The 17047-nt window shown below is 36.8% G+C and overlaps 1 protein-coding gene and 1 pseudogene across 3 annotated transcripts; one reads left to right on the top strand and one right to left on the bottom strand.

Moving 5' to 3' along the window:
• Positions 1-1778: 1778 nt before the first annotated feature.
• Positions 1779-10792, top strand: LOC129316820 (uncharacterized; annotated as a pseudogene).
• Positions 10793-12120: 1328 nt separating this feature from the next.
• LOC129315816 (ethylene-responsive transcription factor RAP2-7-like) lies at positions 12121-16611 on the bottom strand. Of its 3 annotated transcripts, none has more exons than XM_054959886.1 (10): positions 15370-16610; positions 15068-15093; positions 14937-14967; positions 14724-14811; positions 14481-14626; positions 14211-14255; positions 13993-14096; positions 13767-13888; positions 13322-13435; positions 12121-12657 (listed from the first exon to the last, which is right to left on the bottom strand). In XM_054959886.1, exons 1-10 carry the CDS (start codon positions 15891-15893, stop codon positions 12376-12378), a joined length of 1482 nt encoding a protein of 493 aa, XP_054815861.1. In that variant the 5' UTR covers positions 15894-16610; the 3' UTR covers positions 12121-12375. The 3 variants fall into 3 exon arrangements, with proteins under 3 accessions (XP_054815861.1, XP_054815862.1, XP_054815863.1); XM_054959887.1 differs by having other exon boundaries at positions 13322-13432; positions 15370-16601; XM_054959888.1 differs by lacking the exon at positions 14211-14255 and having other exon boundaries at positions 15370-16611.
• Positions 16612-17047: the final 436 nt, after the last annotated feature.

Genomic DNA, 17047 nt, shown 5'->3' on the forward strand with positions numbered 1-17047 from the left:
AAAAATAAACCTCTAAATTTGAACCGCATAAATTAAAATTTAAAGGGTTTAGATCTCATCATCCCAGCGAGCATCATAATACTCATAAGGATGATGAGCACAAAAATCAGTTTATTATTGTTTGGGTTCCGTGCTGATGAAGTTGATCACCGCATGGCTGTTTTTTCCGTAATATAAGGAATAAATGCATCTTTAATATTATATACAATACAATTAGATAATTAGTATCTTTAAACATGCATTAATGTGATAAAATATGTGGAAGTCCGTGAAAAGATTAAAAACCTGCAATTCAGAGTCATTTGAAGCCGATAACGATGATCCAAGATACACGTTACTGCATTAAAATTAAAGGATATCCCTTTTAAGCTGAAGAAAAAAAATCATAAGTATACTACATTTTCAAATTGATGCACACGATAGACACTCTCGTTGCCTAATCACAACTGCATTTAACAGGCAGTGCCGGCGCCTTGATCAATTACTAATTTCATGACACTCGAGCAACCATCCAATCAACCAATGATCAAAATAAATTATTTACAGACATTTTTTAATAAAAAATAAATTATACTTCTTTCGTCTTAAATTATAAAATGCTTTTAAAAAATATTAAATATTTCAAAATATAAAATATTTTAATAAAAATAATATTTCATTAATAATATTTTTGTAATATTATTTTTTTATATATTTTTTTAATTTTTTTATTAATAGACTATTAAATGAAATATATTTTTAACAGTTTATATTTTTATTTTTAAAAAAATAAAATTATAAAATATATTAATAAATTTTATTAATATATAAAATTTTATTTAAAAATATTTTATAATTTAAAATGGAGGGAGGCGGAAGCAGGAAGGGGAAAAAAAAAGAAGTAAAAAAGAACGCATAAAGAGAAAAAAGGGCGCAACCGCGCAAGGCGAATTGCCTCAAGGGCGCGTTCCCCATAATTAAATTAACGTTCAGTTGTCAACGGGGACCGGGCGAAGGACCAGTCACTCCGTTATATCCGTACGTAGACGACAGCGAGTGGCGACGCACGGAGAAGGAAGCAGCAAAGCACAACAGCACAGCAGGGCCCAAAAACGCAATGGCCATCCAAACGAAGCCTTCTCTCTTTATCGAAATACTCGTCTTTGTCCCTCTCACCCCTTCGGTTCTCGTTCTCTTTCTGCATCTTCGTTATCGCCCTTGTCAAACAATCTCTCCGCACTTTTCCTATCTCTCCAGCCTTACTCGTCAATCGAGTCCAATTTTTCATCGATCTCCAGTTGACTCCTAACTTGTGCTTGTAATTGGCATTATTACTGATTACTCGCAGCTGCAAATTTGATTCCGTTTTATTTTTAAATTTTGAAGTGGCAACCCAGATTTGCCTGTCGGTTATTCTTTGCATGCAAGAGTTTGATTTTGTTACTTGGAGGCATTTTTAATCTGGTCATCGATTGTCTATTTGTTTTTGTTATTTTCAACGATTTCATTTGGTTTTGTATTCTTCTCGATCGTTTGATTGATCTGAGGTGATTCCGGACGACGCACTGCAGTTTATTTTTGAGCTTCGGTTTTAGTGGAAAAAACAATGGAGATTTTATTGGATTGAGAAATGAGAAATGCTAGTTGCAGGACCTGATCTCGCAACCCTTCTGCACCGTTTCCAATCAGCTCGTCTTGTTAGCTTTTTAGTAGCCGTAAAACAAATATTTGAAAATCGGTTAGAAACCAAGTAATCCTCCCTACTAAATAGATCAAACCATTAAAATACTTTGCTACCGATGCTAATTCTAGTATCTTCTCTAAACCTAAGTGATGACCATGTCAAACTGCAAAGTAGAAGGCCTGAACTTGGTAGCTCTATAGTAGCTGTGAAGGAAGGCTGTAACTTGTAAGTGAAGAAGTTATTGTATCTGGAGCTGTTGATTCTAAATGATGAAATTTGGCTTAATTACTTGTGCATTTTTCTCTGATTTCTCTGGTTGTCTCAAAAGTGAATGTGGTTGCTGTGGAGGTGGTGGTCATTGACTCATTGGTTATGTGTTTTCCCTGGCAACAAAGTGGGAGTTACAGGCAGTTAAGCCTGAATATTACAAAATACAAACTCTCGAGAAAGTAAATCCTAGACTATCTTCATACATCGACTTCTTGTTATTAAGTTGTTATATTATATTAAGGGTTGATGATATCTATACCGTTGCAAGTTGGACCTTTCATGTCACACATGATATTTCAAGACAACTAATATAAAGAATAAAATAATCGGCAGTTAAACTTTTAAATTTAATGTGCTTCACAGGACATAGGCTCTTCAAACTTCGGCCCCCATTTTCATTTGAAACGCTAAAAGAAATCCAGGCATGCATTATTGATGCATATCGCTTATAAATATGATAAAAAATTGGACAGCTTTGGTCATGACTGAGGCCGTGTCTTTTCAAATAGTCAGTTGTTACAGACTTACATTATTTTGGTTCTAGAATATAATTCTGTTTACTTAATGTTTTTGATTTGTGCTTCGCTGATTTTTTTGTTTTCCAGGGCAATCATGAGCAACGAAGGAGAAAAGACTTGTTCTCTGTGCGCAGAAGAGATGGATTTGACAGATCAGCAGATGAAGCCATGCAAACGTGGTTACGACGTTTGACTTTCTTTTGGTTTTTTTTAGGCAATCATTGTCTCGATTGGAAATTTCTACCTCTCTATTTGGCATGCACTATTTTTGAAATACCCAACCCCTCCATTTTCCATCTCTTAGCTAGTAATCCTATTTACCGTAATTTCTCCTTGAACTATGCATATGCTTGTGATAAACGAAATTGCGGTTGCATTTATATCTCTTTGGCGCTGGTGAATTGTTCTTTCCCTATCATTTTTAAAGAAGGCATAGTGGCTGTTTTGACAGAACAGTTACTTAATATTTGGAAATCAACATCTATTTGAGGTGTCTGGGCCATTTCTTATTTGCTGCTTACTAGGTGTGTTAATTATGACAAATGTTTTTCGGGGCAATGTAAGAAATAGAGATGATAATTCTATTTGAATTTATAATTACTTGATTTTATTGTCGTTGGAACTGAGTGTGAAATGGAAGAGAGGAACCTACTCCTGATTATTTTTACCTGTGATTTGAATTTATAAATAATCTATTCTTTGGTCAGTAGTTGACTTAGAACCTGTTTGGGTAATATTTAAAAGCATATTCAAATGCCAAATCTAACAGAGTTGAATCCTCTAAATGTGCTTTTGCCAAATGTAAAACTAAAAACCAAACGCACACTTAGCATTCTATTTCATTCCATCTATTGAAAGCAGATACGTGTGTGGTGTTAGCATCATGTATTGGACTTGGCTGAAAAGGATGACAGAGGGGGCCAATGCCTAGCATGTCATGCGCCTTATGACAAGGAAAAGACTGTTGGAATGGCTGCTAACTGTGAGAGGTTAGTCTGTTAACAGTTTATTTCTGTAGAATTAAAATATGGCTTGTCCTTATAGCAATTTGTTTTTTATTTTGGGTTTTTTTTCACATTTTTGTATGAACATTTGCTAAAGATTAATAATTCCAACCAATGTCCTATATTTCAATTTTTAAACTGGTTTTCTATTTTCCTCTATATTTCAGACATAAGAAAGAAAATTTGACACTTGACAGTTGTTGAACTTTCTGTTTCTCTGTTGATGGTGTTATTTCTATAGATTGGTAGCTGAAAGTAATATGGAGAAAAAGATGAAGATGAGAAAGCAAAGTCTAAGATATTCGAAGGACGGAAGCAACTCAGCAATGTGCGAGTGATTCAGCAAAACCTTGTATACATAGTTGGATTGCCTCTTAATCTGGCAGATGAAAATGTAAAATTTTCTCCCTTCAGTACTTGACTATTGCTGTTTTATTTGGATGTTTTCCTCCTTTTCTTGTATTTTTTCTTACAATTTAAAATTAGTTTTATCAATGTTTATGCAGCTTCTCCAGCAGCAGCATCATTTTGGTCAAAATGGGAAGGTCTTGAAGGTGACAATGTCTCGACAGCTGCTGGTGTTATTCAACAGTTTCCAAACAGTACATTTAGTGTGTATGTTTATGTTCTTATCAAGCTTGTGAGGGCCCTATCAACAATATGGTACGAAAATACTGGCTGTCAACAAGATTTGACTGGATGCAATTTTCTCCTTTGTATGCCCTAGTTTATCTTTTTTTATTTAATATTGTTGATATTTTCGAGACATGATTATGTTTTCAGATATATAACGTATTCAAAGGAATATGAAGCAATTTGGTGTATTCAAAGTATACATGGATTTATCTTGGAGGGTAGATCTTTAAGGTATTGATCTCATCCTTATTTACCTTTGATGCATGGGAGGTTTAGCCTCTGACTCTTGTTAGTTTCTATACGATCTCTGTTTGTCCATTTGCAGGGCATGTTTCAGAACCACAAAATATTGTCATGCATGGCTTCAAAATGTGGCATGAAAATCACAGTGTTTATATTGATGTCTAAATTGTGCCTGTTAATAGAAGGCCATAATGCAGAAAACCCATTCGGCTTTGACCTTATGAAATATGATCCTGTAGTTTCAACTTTGGCAAATAATCCCTTTGTTTTTGTCCAACTTTCAACCAGTGGCTATTAGGCCCTTGTATTTGCTTAAAGGTCAAAGAAAGCTGGGAAAGGGATCCAAAGTTGGAAGGACGTATTTGATTGCCAGGATACAAATTGAGCGAGTTATTTCAGATTCACGCTTAATTGATTGTGCTTTTAATTGTGGAGATATCTCTTTGACCAGCCTTGCAGCAATCCTGATTGTCTATATCTGCATGAGGTTGGCTTTCAAGAGGATAGTTTTACAAAAGATGAAATTATTTTATCATACAATTAGTACTTTCTTATCTTAATGAACCGTCATATGAGTTGGTGACAAGATAAAGTGTGTTATTGTACAATATGGGTGACTGTGATCTCAATTCTGGATTTTACAGGATCAAATGGACATTCTTTCTGAAAAACGAAACTTGTGTTTCCCTTTCCTGGCTTTTGAAAAATGCTTAATCAGCTATGGTTTAATTCACATAGCCCGATCTACCATCGCTCTGTTTTTTTTTTTAATATATGTTTTTTTGATATTATACAGCACTCAACTAAATGAGGGATCATATCTGATGTCTTTATATTCTATACTGATTTCTGAAGCATTTGTATTGTATAGTGTTGGCTCGAGACTTTGGTTTTTGCTGTTGATTGAGATTTTAGAAAAGCTTTCTGTGAAATGGATTTTGGCAGGGCTCAGTAAATGCTAGTCAACATTGTATTCTGGTTCTGTGTTTGCAGAATTTGTGCTCTTTTGTTTGTAAGTTTTCTTTCACCATGCTTCTTAAACTGACTGTAGTGCTTATCAAATGGTGGTCTATTTTCTTAACTTCTGCTTTTAAAGAAGTCGAATTCAACAAATTACTGGTGCAGATATTATGCATTGGCATTCAGGGAATGAATTGCTACCTCCTGTTGATAATTACCTGAATCTTTCATTAGGAAAGCCCATTGCCAAAAATGCTTCGAGTGTAAGGATTCTTAAAAATTAACATTAACTTTTTTCCAAAGTGCTGGTTTTTACTGCCTTATTCCATGATGTCATGAAGTTTCCTTTTTATATTGCTAGCAAAATATAATTTATACACCCAGCAGTTGAACACGAAGGTACTGATTTTGTTAATAAATTATTGAGCAGAACGCTTCTGGCAATATGAAAGGTTCGCCTCCTTATGGAAGTTCAGCGAGGTCTGTAGTTCTTACCACTGCTGCTGCATGGTATGCATCTTCATGTAAGTGGCTTTGCAGGTTGAAGTTCTGTAATATCTCCAATAAATTATTTTTGTGTGTTAGGGGCACACGGGCTACAAGCTGTCAGCCCCATGCTGGAGGTTTATTGCGTACAAATGGACCATCCAAGATGAAACCTGACACAGTCAGTAGCACCCTGCCTTTTTCTTCGGCTGTTGCAGGCACAATTAAGGCTTCTATATTGCACAGTGATGCAACCCAGTAGTCAACATCAAGTGATGGGAATCATATTATGCTGCCTGGAGTAAAAAATGAATTGTTGAATCCAGTTAAACGATGCAACAGTATGGATAATCTATGTAGAGAAGGTGAAAAAACTGCAATTCCCAATGTTTCTTCCGTGCCTGTGAATTTGAACAGCGAGCTGTCTTCTCAAACACTACCCAGAGATAGTGATACAGGCAGTTATACTTCAGTGAGCACGACAAATTATACTGACATCCCCAGGCAGTTGTGCAGGTCTGGTCCTGAGGAAGCAATTGCTGCTACTAATGAAGAGAGTCAGAACTTGTGCTCTGATATGTCCTCAATTAACATCAATAGGGATGCACAAATTGAACACCATGGTATAACCAAACCTAATAGCCCTCCATCTGACTTTAAAATGATTAAATCTTCTCTAATTAAAGGGTCACAGAATGATGCTGACAAATTTAGGGAAGCACTAGCTAACACTGTAGCTAGCAAAGCTGCTCTGTTAGATAATGGGTTGTGCATTGCAAATGATCGGTGTAATTTGAGATTAGATTCACGTGCTCATTTAGTATCAAATACGACTGAAGTGGAGGATGACACCACACCTACTGATAATTTAAGATCTAAGGATCCAGAAGTTTGTTGCTCTCCTTATTTGCCAAAATCAGCACATTTTTTTTATGTATCTAACCATTCTGCTCCTCATCTTCTGCGGCATGGCGAACCTTGCAGTGCTAAAAATTCTGGTTCTTTATCTGCAGATAATAAAGTTGGGGATGATTCTCTATTACATGCATCTAGCATATTATGTAATGTTTACCCTGAGAAATTGGTCTGCAGCAGCTCTTATGGTTTAATAAATAGCACCACCGACTGTTCTTTACTGCTTCAAGATGAAAGAAACGAGCAATGCATCAGGTTTCCCGGTATAGCAGTTAACGTTAGAAGTGATGCTGCTAGGGATAATGGTGAAAGTAGTATAATTTCAAATATATTGTCAATGGACTTCGAACCGTGGGAAGACTCATTGACATCACCACAAAATTTGGCTAAATTTTTGGGTGACAACACTGATAACCAATGTGATCCATTAAAAAAAAAAAATCTAATTCTTGGAAAGTCCACAATAACAGCCAGTCAAGATTCTCTTTGCAAGACAGGAGGAATCCAAAATTCAAACATTTGACACACGTCCATCTATTGGTGTTGGTGAGCAATTAACAACCTGCTCACTCAACCAGGACTTTGCAGAAAGAGGCTCGTATTTACATAAGTTGGGTATTGGAAATGGTTTCCCTATCAGTAACTTTGAAGACTCAGAATTCAGGCAGTAATCACTCTGTTCCTTCTAATAAGTGATCTGGTGAGAACTTATAGCTTTCCCTTATTGGCTTATTTTAATATAAAATTTTCTGCTGGTATTTCTTATGATTGGGGTTCAGTTTATTTCTTTTTGCAATGATTCTTGAGTTTTTTTTTTTTTTTTGTCTTTGTGACATCAGAAGGATTTGAACTAAAGAATTTGGAGCCTTGAAGATTTAAAATGTTGAGCATGATGTTGTTTCAAATTCCTCTGTATGGGTTATATGACGTTTTGTTTACTGCACATTTTGGGTTTATTTATCTTCTATGTCATTCAAAGTTACTGAGAACTTTGGCCCCCTTCCCCGCAATTTTTATTCGTGATAAACTGACTCAGTTACAGGTTTCTGCGTCTCCTCCTTTTCCTATTTTTTGATCTCTTGTTGGCATATTTGGATGTATTGTCCCCAAACTTGGTGCTCTTTTTCTAGGGAATTGCAATGGGAAGCTGTGTACTTGATTGCATATCCATGTTTCAATATCTACCCAAACCACACCCCCCCCCCCAAAAAAAAATGATTTTTTCTGTGGGCAATTATTTTATGTATTTGTTCAAGATATTTAGTAGATTGCTAGTTGCGAATAAGATTTATGTGACTGAAATATGGTATTTGAACAGCTCCTTGAGCTGTTCCTGGAATATCTGGCCTCCAAATTCCATTCACTCATACATACAAGTTGGAATGTTTGAAAAGTCAAACAATAGTTAAGGTTCTAAAATTTGGGGTTATTTCTTAGTATTCTGGCAAAGTTGTTTATTGGCCATGTTGTTTTAATTGCTACTGTGACTTAGCAGTCTATTGCCATTTAGTTTCTTTCCTGCTGTAATGATTCACAGTTGTTTCAAGAGCTCAGATTACTGCACCACCAGGATTTTCTGTTCGAAGCAGGGCACCACTACCAGGCTTCTTGACTCATGAGAGAGTGGAACTGGCTTCTGACTCCTTATCTGGTTGGTTGAGATTTATTTTTATTTTCCTTTGTATACCATTTTGAGGTTTTTTACTGTACTTGTTCTCCACTTGACAGGGAATTTCTTGCTTTATTCTTTTTCCTTGCTAAGAAATTCATGTCAGATGCCCATAGCTCAAAATATTGGTGTTGCAGGAGGCTTAGAATGTAATGATCCTGTTATTCTGGCAGTTGGTAAGGGGAGATTTGAAGGTGCACTAAATAACAACAGGCTGGACATGAGATCAAATTTTGCACAACAATTTAATTGCTTTGAAAACAAGGCTACACTTCAATTATTGATGCAACAATCACTCTCACAGCGGCAGAACCTTCAATTTTCTGAATTTGGGAATACTTTTTCTCAGCTTAGTGATTCTTATGGGCTCTCTTCAAGATTAGATCAATCACAAGCCAGTTATTTGTTCCCTTTTCCCCAGTTGTCTCCTCAACAGACTAGAAATGCAATCTTGTTAAACGGACAATGGGATGGGTGGAATCAGGTGTAGAGTAGATGCAGTCAGGGAGTGGCTGAGTTTCTGAGAAATGAAAGATTTGGACTTCACAAGTTTAATGCAGGATATGAGAAGTCAAAATATAGTATGCAAAATTCAGGTGATGTTTACTACAGAACATATCGAATGTGATATTTTCTATGGTCGGCCATAGTCCATCCAAGGCAGTAATGTATAGATGCAATTTTGTTGTACTGCTAAGAGTAATGGGACTGAATCGTGGCTCGTCTACTGGGTTGCCAATTGTGAAATCACCAGAATTTCTATCTGTAGCTGGTAATTTTTTTAGACTATCTCTTTGTTTTAACTCTTGGTGGTTCAAGACTTGGATTCTCTCCTCTTACTTTCCCCTCCTCCTACTCTCTTCTCACCTTCCCACTCTCAGATTTAATCTTCAACAGTTGAGATTTAATATTTTATAAAGCTATTATTATACTATTAAGTAACAAAAAATAAATTTAAATTGTTAAAATGTGAACTAAACAATTCAGAACAGTAGTGAAGAAAAAGTAAGAAATAATTCACTTTATAAAATATTTTTCTTTACTACAGTTGAGAACTTTCTTGTCACATTTTAACCATGTAAATTTATTTATTTATTTTTTTGTTATTTGATATTATAGTAATAGTTTTATGATAGATTAAATCTCAACTGTTGAATATTAAATATATTAATTATAAGGGTGGCGAAGTTAAGACAGATAGGGGGAGGAGAAGGTAAGAAGAGAGAAACCAAGTCTAATGGTTCCTATTTTCTGTTAGATGCGTGTAAATGTGTAATCCCTGGCCACTGAAAATTAACAGTAATATAGTTCTTTTGTTCCCAGTAATTAACCTAATAAGTCAAGAACATTATGATACTGGTCACTTTCTGGACCATGAACACTCATTTCACTTCTCCCCCTCTACTTGAGGTAGTGAGCTTGTGTTGGATTGTTAAGATATTAATCACAGATGTCAATGTTGATAAAAACGGCAGGCAGATTTTAGTTAGTATTTTCTCTCAATTACAGAGCTGGAAACTTGTGGTTGATTTCCAATCGTATAGATGGATCAATTGATTTCGATGGTATTTTTTTAACTTCCAGTATTAATCACCTAGGGAGTAGCGAGCAAAAGCATAAAACGTTTGGTGGAATTGATTCGAGGGAAATTGTTTTGGCAGCAGCTTCGTTCCTAAGTAGAGTTTGCTATTTATTATGTTGCTATGCAATGCTGCTGGGAAGAGTCACCGGATCTTGATATGAGCATTTCACTATTCAGCTATATATAGTTCAAACTTCAAACTGATGTCAGCTTTTCTTTTAAGTATTTTTAGCAGTTTTTTATTAATTCCTTGCTTTTCATGTTGGGCTGCTGTAACCCATGCCTTTCATTAATTCTATTGACGAATGTGTTTCTGATGCAGATGAGTGTCTATTAGGTGTGTTTTAACGTTCTGAGGTGCCCTATTCAACTCGTGGCTCGCTGGTGAGGGCATCAGCTTTCGCTTGTTGAAGGCTAATTTTATTCTTAAAGATGTAAAGAAATTCATAATTCAATTTGCGGTGCTGTAAATGATTTGCTCGAGTTTTTCTATCCTGAAATGCGGATTGGAGGGAAGCTTTGCCATGTGTTAGGTCTTGCGGGAGCTTGGTCCAGTCCTTACAAAGCCCAAAGTCATTATTAGCGAAACTGGAATTCGATCGTGGGATTACTTTCGGATGATTTTAGACCGATGGTTATGACCTGCAATAAAAGCCCACTAGACAAGAATAACACCAAGTGATCATATCACAGTTTATCCTATTCATAGTTCTGTGGAGTAGTAATGTTTGGGAGAGAGCACTTTTTTCTGGTGAATTAAAAGTCAAAGTTGTAAACAAACAACCAAATGTGGGCGCCTTCGGATTTGCATTATGCTCGCCATGGCCAAGACTATTTCAGTACTAATCAATCTCTACCAGTTATTTAAATTAATTTTTAAATATTTGTAATAGTATATTTATAAATATAAAAATTTAAAAAATTTAAAATTTTAATAAATACGTTTAATATCAGTACAGATTAATCTAACTATCCCCAATTTAATATTAAAAAAATTTGTTTTATAATTTGATTGTTTAAATGTATTTTTCTTGGTAAGTTTTTTTTATCTAGATAAACTTTTGACAGTTCAAATATAATTTAAATAACTTAATTTAATATTAAAAATTTATAAATTTTGTCAATTAACTATTTAAATATATTTTAAATAATCTATATTTAATATTAAATTTTTTATATTATTATTTTAATAAATATAACGTTAAAAATATTTAAAAATGAATGTTAAAAAATGGTGGAGATCATTTTAAGCTAAAATGCAGGGTCAGGATGGCTCCTAGCCCTCATCAATAGTGATAAGCGTCGAATGCGGATAGGGCGCCTTGATCATCATCTTTGTCCCAAAAAAAAAAAAATTAGAAAAATATCATTTAAAGATTTCTAAGTAGTTTTTATATCAAAAAATGAATAAAAAAAATACAAAATTTCACTGCACTCCCTTAATATCTATTTGAAAAATGAGATTTTTTGAGAAAAAAATCTAATTACGCTAAAGTTTAATCATTTAATGTGTTTTTAATTGCATAAGATTATTTATCAACACTCAAATGAATGTTTGCTTAGTCAAAATTAATACTTATACAATTAAATATATGCTATTAATTTTTACATTTGATTCATATCTGAATGGATTGTTAATACTTATAACTACTTGTTAAAATTTAAATGAATATTTATTTATACATCCATAAAATTTTAGGAATAATTAAGTCTTTTCTTATAAAAATCTTATTTTTTAGATTTCAAATCTTTAAAATCTTTCTTGAATAAAAAACCTGTTCAGTGGTCCTTAAACAATGATATTTCCCCAAAAATTTATTATATTAACAAACAATTTCCACTGTCCCCCAACAAAGACTCAAGTCGGGTTGTCTAATTTGCATCCACATGTTCGGGATTTTGAAATAAGCTGCACACCACCTCTGACATTTCCTCTTTTACATCACCAATCTTTTAGAGGGCCAAGGCTCATTTTGACAGCAGACAACACCCGCATGCTCATGTTTTCCCACTCGCATCTAACCCTTCATCATACCTTTTATTTCCCTCTCCCGTCCCACCAGGCATATTGTAACTTACGAGACTGGCACAGAACTCACGTTCTGCCACACACAGTGACTGATGTCAAACATTCTCCATTTTGAGGCTGATTTAACAAATCAAATGCCAACATGAAAGCTTAATGAAATAAGATTAGTTAATTCGTGGAGGAACGGAACGTAAGAAGAACTAGAGCACTGGAGCGGGAAATTAGCATCTTCAGAGAATGCCCAAACCAGTGCATAATTGTTTAGCCAGGAGTTACCAATCAGGAGTCGAATCTCAAAGTATACACGGATCGGTAACTGAATTATACAAGGAATTTAGAACGCAAACAGTTTTGAGGGGATTGCGTTTTTATCTATATTATAATTGTAGAGAGGCTGGGGCTAGCGGGGGGCGTGCGGGGACTTCATCTGGCAATAATGTTGACTTGTGTTGCTGCCAGCTGCACTTGATGGATCGAAACAGATATTACAGGGAATTGAGCTCAAACTCAAAGATTTTGTTGGACAGATGGAAGCCAAAGGAAAGGTAGCTGACATTGAGAATCCTGATGATGCTGCAGTAGAGAACAGTGGTACTGACGTCGCAGTAACCTGGCCAAGCGTTTGCCAACCCCATGGAGGCAGTCCTTGTGAATGATCTGTACTGATTCCATAAACCCTTTCCTGCCAATTTTTTCCAACAGAGACAGGTTACTACTAGCTAATGCATACGGAACGTCAAGTACAAATATATTATTCCAATAAGCTGTGGGAACTTTGCAATCAAACTGTTAGCACACGCCATAACTAATCTAAATTCTGAATTAGTAATATAAAGAGCACTAAAACAAGAATATCTATATCTTCAGAACATTCTTATGACCCGATCACTCGCAAGAAATGTTCTCATGTTCTCACGCACGTGCGCGCGCGCGCACACATATATATGCAACACATTTTACCTAAAGATCGAACTAATCACTATTAGCATTGACCGTTATGTCGATTAACGCTTTCTCCAATATAACATGACAGCACAAATGTTTCCGTCCACCAAACCACATATTGCTGTTAACCCGCACTCTAGAAGGGCTCTCAAGGTAGTAAAAATAATGCCGAGAATTCAACTGATCGAACCGAATAAAAGTTGCACCAAAAGCTCAGCACAAATATTCAAGATGTAGAACCTCTAAACATAAAAGTCAACTTTCATTCGTAGTGCCACTTCAAAAGAAAGCATTGTCAACAGTTCTAAGACCCTAGCGAGAAAATCAATGTCACAGTTGTTTATTGAGAAACAAGTATAATACTCTGATTGTGAATCTATATACCAGACAATGAAATTCACCTGATCGGGAAAGAAACTAGGATATATGCCATTCCACGCAGAAGGACGCTCCTCTGGATCAACTGGCCTTTTCAACGACGGATCACCATTGACGGAATCAATATTGATCTTCTGCTGATTAAGAGAACCCATCCTTATAATGACCTCAACGCTACAAATATGACTTTCTAAAGAGCAAAAGCGTTTCGCAAATATCAATTACGCCAACAAAGAAAGAGAAGGGGGATTCGGAATAGCTACAGGTAAATCTACTAAGTTCAGAAGAACCCCGCTTCCAGATAAAATTCAAATTCCCCTTCGCCTCCTCAATAGTGTTTTACCGCTAGCTCGGAGAGATTAAATAATACTATCAAACTTCTCACATATCGTTCAGTAAACCTAGAGTAAATGTTGGCCCAAAAAAAAAAACCAAGTAAATGATGTATAAAGCATAGTTTAATAATACCCTTGATCTTCTTCCAGTATGCATGTCGTAAGGGATAGATTGTGACTGATGGCTCCTATTCTCTTCCGGGCCACTGCTCGGTGTTGCAATGCCCAAATTGAGGTCAAGATTGTGACTGCCACCTGGTCAAAACATTTACAAATCCCATATCATGGGTGGAACATTTTTTATACCAAGACAATCAGTAGAAAATCGATCATAAAAGTAGAAGATATTTTGTTAATACCCTCAGTAATGACCTCAGGCTTCATCTCTCCTTCGTATGTTCTTAGTTCAAAGTTGGTGACTGCCTCTCTTCCGTTACATTTGATAGCTGCCTTATCATAAGCCCTGAGTTCCAGAAAATCCAGAGGGAGAGAAATGTTGGATAGAACCCTAATGAACTTATTAATTTAGGGTAATAAATTCAGTACAGGCAGAATGTAATTCATGTATCAATAGGACCTTGCAGCTTCTACTTCGCTGTCGAATAGCCCAAGATATATATACCTGCACGAAAGCATTGCAATCTCTATAACGAAACACCTTTGCCAATTGTCTCATTGAAACAGGCATCTTGGGTATGCATCTCCGTATTTGGAAAAGTGAGGGAAAAACATTGGGAACCAATTACCATTGCATACCAAATAGGTATTTAAATTTTTAGCGTCCTAAATTTCTAATCATAAAAACGCAGTAGATCACTACTTTAAGTTATTTAAAATATGTCCTCACTTTTTGCCAAGAAATTGTCCCATTCGAGCTTCCCAACGACCACACTTGTGCAGCGTTACTCCTCGGTATTTTGAACTCCCCCTTGAGAAACCAGTACTCTGGCGACGAAGTATGTGAACGAATTCCTCCTTGGTGAGATTTCTCATCTGCGTATCATTTACAAAATATTAAAATAACGAGAAGTCCAATCAAATGCACCCGGCTAGACTCTTAATATTTAAGTGCTTGTGTTTTCTGTCAAACCTGCTTAAGATCCTCCTCGTAATCATTGAGATTGAAATTGATGTCAGCATCAACTCCCCTAAACTTAATAGCAGCTCGATCGTAGGCTCTAAATCGGAAATTCTCAAGTCAATTGAGGAGTTCGATCATCCAGTTTTAAAAACAAAAAGGAAAGAAAGACCAATTCTGAAGCCAAGTTATGGCGAAGAAAATTTAAAGTTTTGCAAAATTCACCTGGCTGCGGCTTGAGCGGTATCAAATCCACCTACAAGCTCCAATGTCAAATATCGTCAAAACATGCTAAAAATAGCAAACCATAAAATATAATTGATTTAGTCAGGGCATTAAAAAGTCCATATCCATACCCAAATAGACTTGCTTCCCGCAATCCCTTCACCATCACCATATAATAAGACAGAAAATGGAAAAACAGGTCAGAATGAATTCAACCATGTACGATGAAAATCGTAATTCAAAGGCACATAGTTTCCTGTAAGTATATTTGATGGTCTCTGTAGCACAAACTAGATTTGACAAACTAACCGAATCGTCAAATTAGACGAGTATCAGTCATAAAGAGCAAGAACGTAAGAGAAACGTCGCAAACATGAAGACCATATAAGAAAGAAATTAATATGAAAAGCTAATTTTATATACAATTACCAACCAGATGTGCGATTCCCATCTTCCAGTCCTCCTGTAAAAGGTGACCCCTCTGTACTGCGAGCTCCGAGACCTGGGACCTCTTCTGCTTTTCTTCACTTGCTGCCGAGATTGTTGCTGAACCTGAACCATCTTCATCTCTCCGTTCCCACCCTGATGATCAAAGGAAAGACTCACCCAGCTCTTTCTCGACGGAAGGGCAGAGAAAGACTGACCCTGCCAATTCGCAGATTCGCCATCCACTCCTTTTGTTTCACTAAACAGAAATCGCTCCTTGGTCGCGACTTCTTTACCGCCTTCCTCCTTAAGGATCTCGAAATTAAAGGTGAAGGCGTCCCCACCACGTGTGGAGCAGGAGTCTTCATCTCCTCCATTGCTGGACCCATTAGCATAGACATTAGAGGAATTGGAAGTCCCGGATTTCGCCATTTTATTTCCGGAGGCTTCCGTTAGCTCGTCGGAGAACCTGACGAAGTCATCGTTACAAGCGGTATGAGTCGAATCGGCATTCAGATTAAGATCGAACATGGCGCTTGATCTTCGAGTTGAACCTGATTTTCGTATTCGCCGCTTTATTTCTGCAATTTAATGTTATCTAAGTAGTAAACGATATACTCCTCGACATCACCGATATTTTTCTTCCAGCAGATGAATTCGACCAAGAAAGTGGATCCGATCGAAAGCACATCCACATGTAATGTAAGCAAAAAGCCAAATAGCTTCTGACGCAGAGCAAAAGAGCCTCGAAACAGAATCAAAAGCTCCTTCAGTGCCTCCAAACACGAGGGAAAAGGTTGGAGAAGGAGGAAGCAGCTGAGAAGATAGGGCGCGGGCAGGAAGCTACCCGAGTGGCATTGGTCATATCACCGGCCGTAAAACGAAGGTCGGAGGAGAAAGCAGAGCCGAGCACAGGATTCCAACGGCACGTCGAGAGAGAGAGGGATGGGATCATGGGACGCGCGCAGGAACATAGGAGACCCCATAGGCAGCGAAGTCGGAATATATAAACATTGTCTCTGGGATGGAGAGAACCGGTTGGTTGGGTGACCGGTCGTTGATATTGTGAAACAGATTTTTGTGAATCGAAGTCTTGATGGTTTCATAGACAGAAACAGGCGTCACCACTAAACCTTTCTGTGCGAGTCTGTTCCGAAAATTTGTTTTGCAATGTTTAACCTGGTGTGTTTGAGAGCGTGATGGTTTGGTTTTCATTTGACGCATACGATGGCACTAGTGATTAGCGACGGGTTAAAGAAATGAGATTTAGTTAATTGGTGGAGGAAGCAGGGAAGCGGGATAGTCAGCTCAGCCGGGAAGAAGATTAGCTAATAGTTAATGCTAATATTTAATAAGCGTAAGCTGGTAAAGTTAAGAATTGAAGGGGCGATATCGTGCCACGTCGCGAAGTGACAGCTGGGGAGCACTCGGGGCTTCTCTGTGGACTAGGGAGGGGTATTTTGTTAAAACGAGAAAGGGAAGAAGTAGAATTCCCAAAGCGTCCTTCTCCTACATCCCCCACGTTAACTCATTTCCTCAACACGAGCAACTCGTGCTCATTCCCCGCAGCCCGCACCAATCCACCCACTTCGATGACAAATACAACTACAATTACATTTACGCCCTCTCCCTCCTAAAATTAGCGCACAGTTGGATGTTAGTTTATACTCGATGCATTTAAAATA

This window comes from Prosopis cineraria, unplaced genomic scaffold (assembly GCF_029017545.1).
Source record: "Prosopis cineraria cultivar Desert tree isolate PC_DT_omini unplaced genomic scaffold, ASM2901754v1 PC7, whole genome shotgun sequence".
Lineage (NCBI taxonomy): Eukaryota > Viridiplantae > Streptophyta > Magnoliopsida > Fabales > Fabaceae > Prosopis > Prosopis cineraria.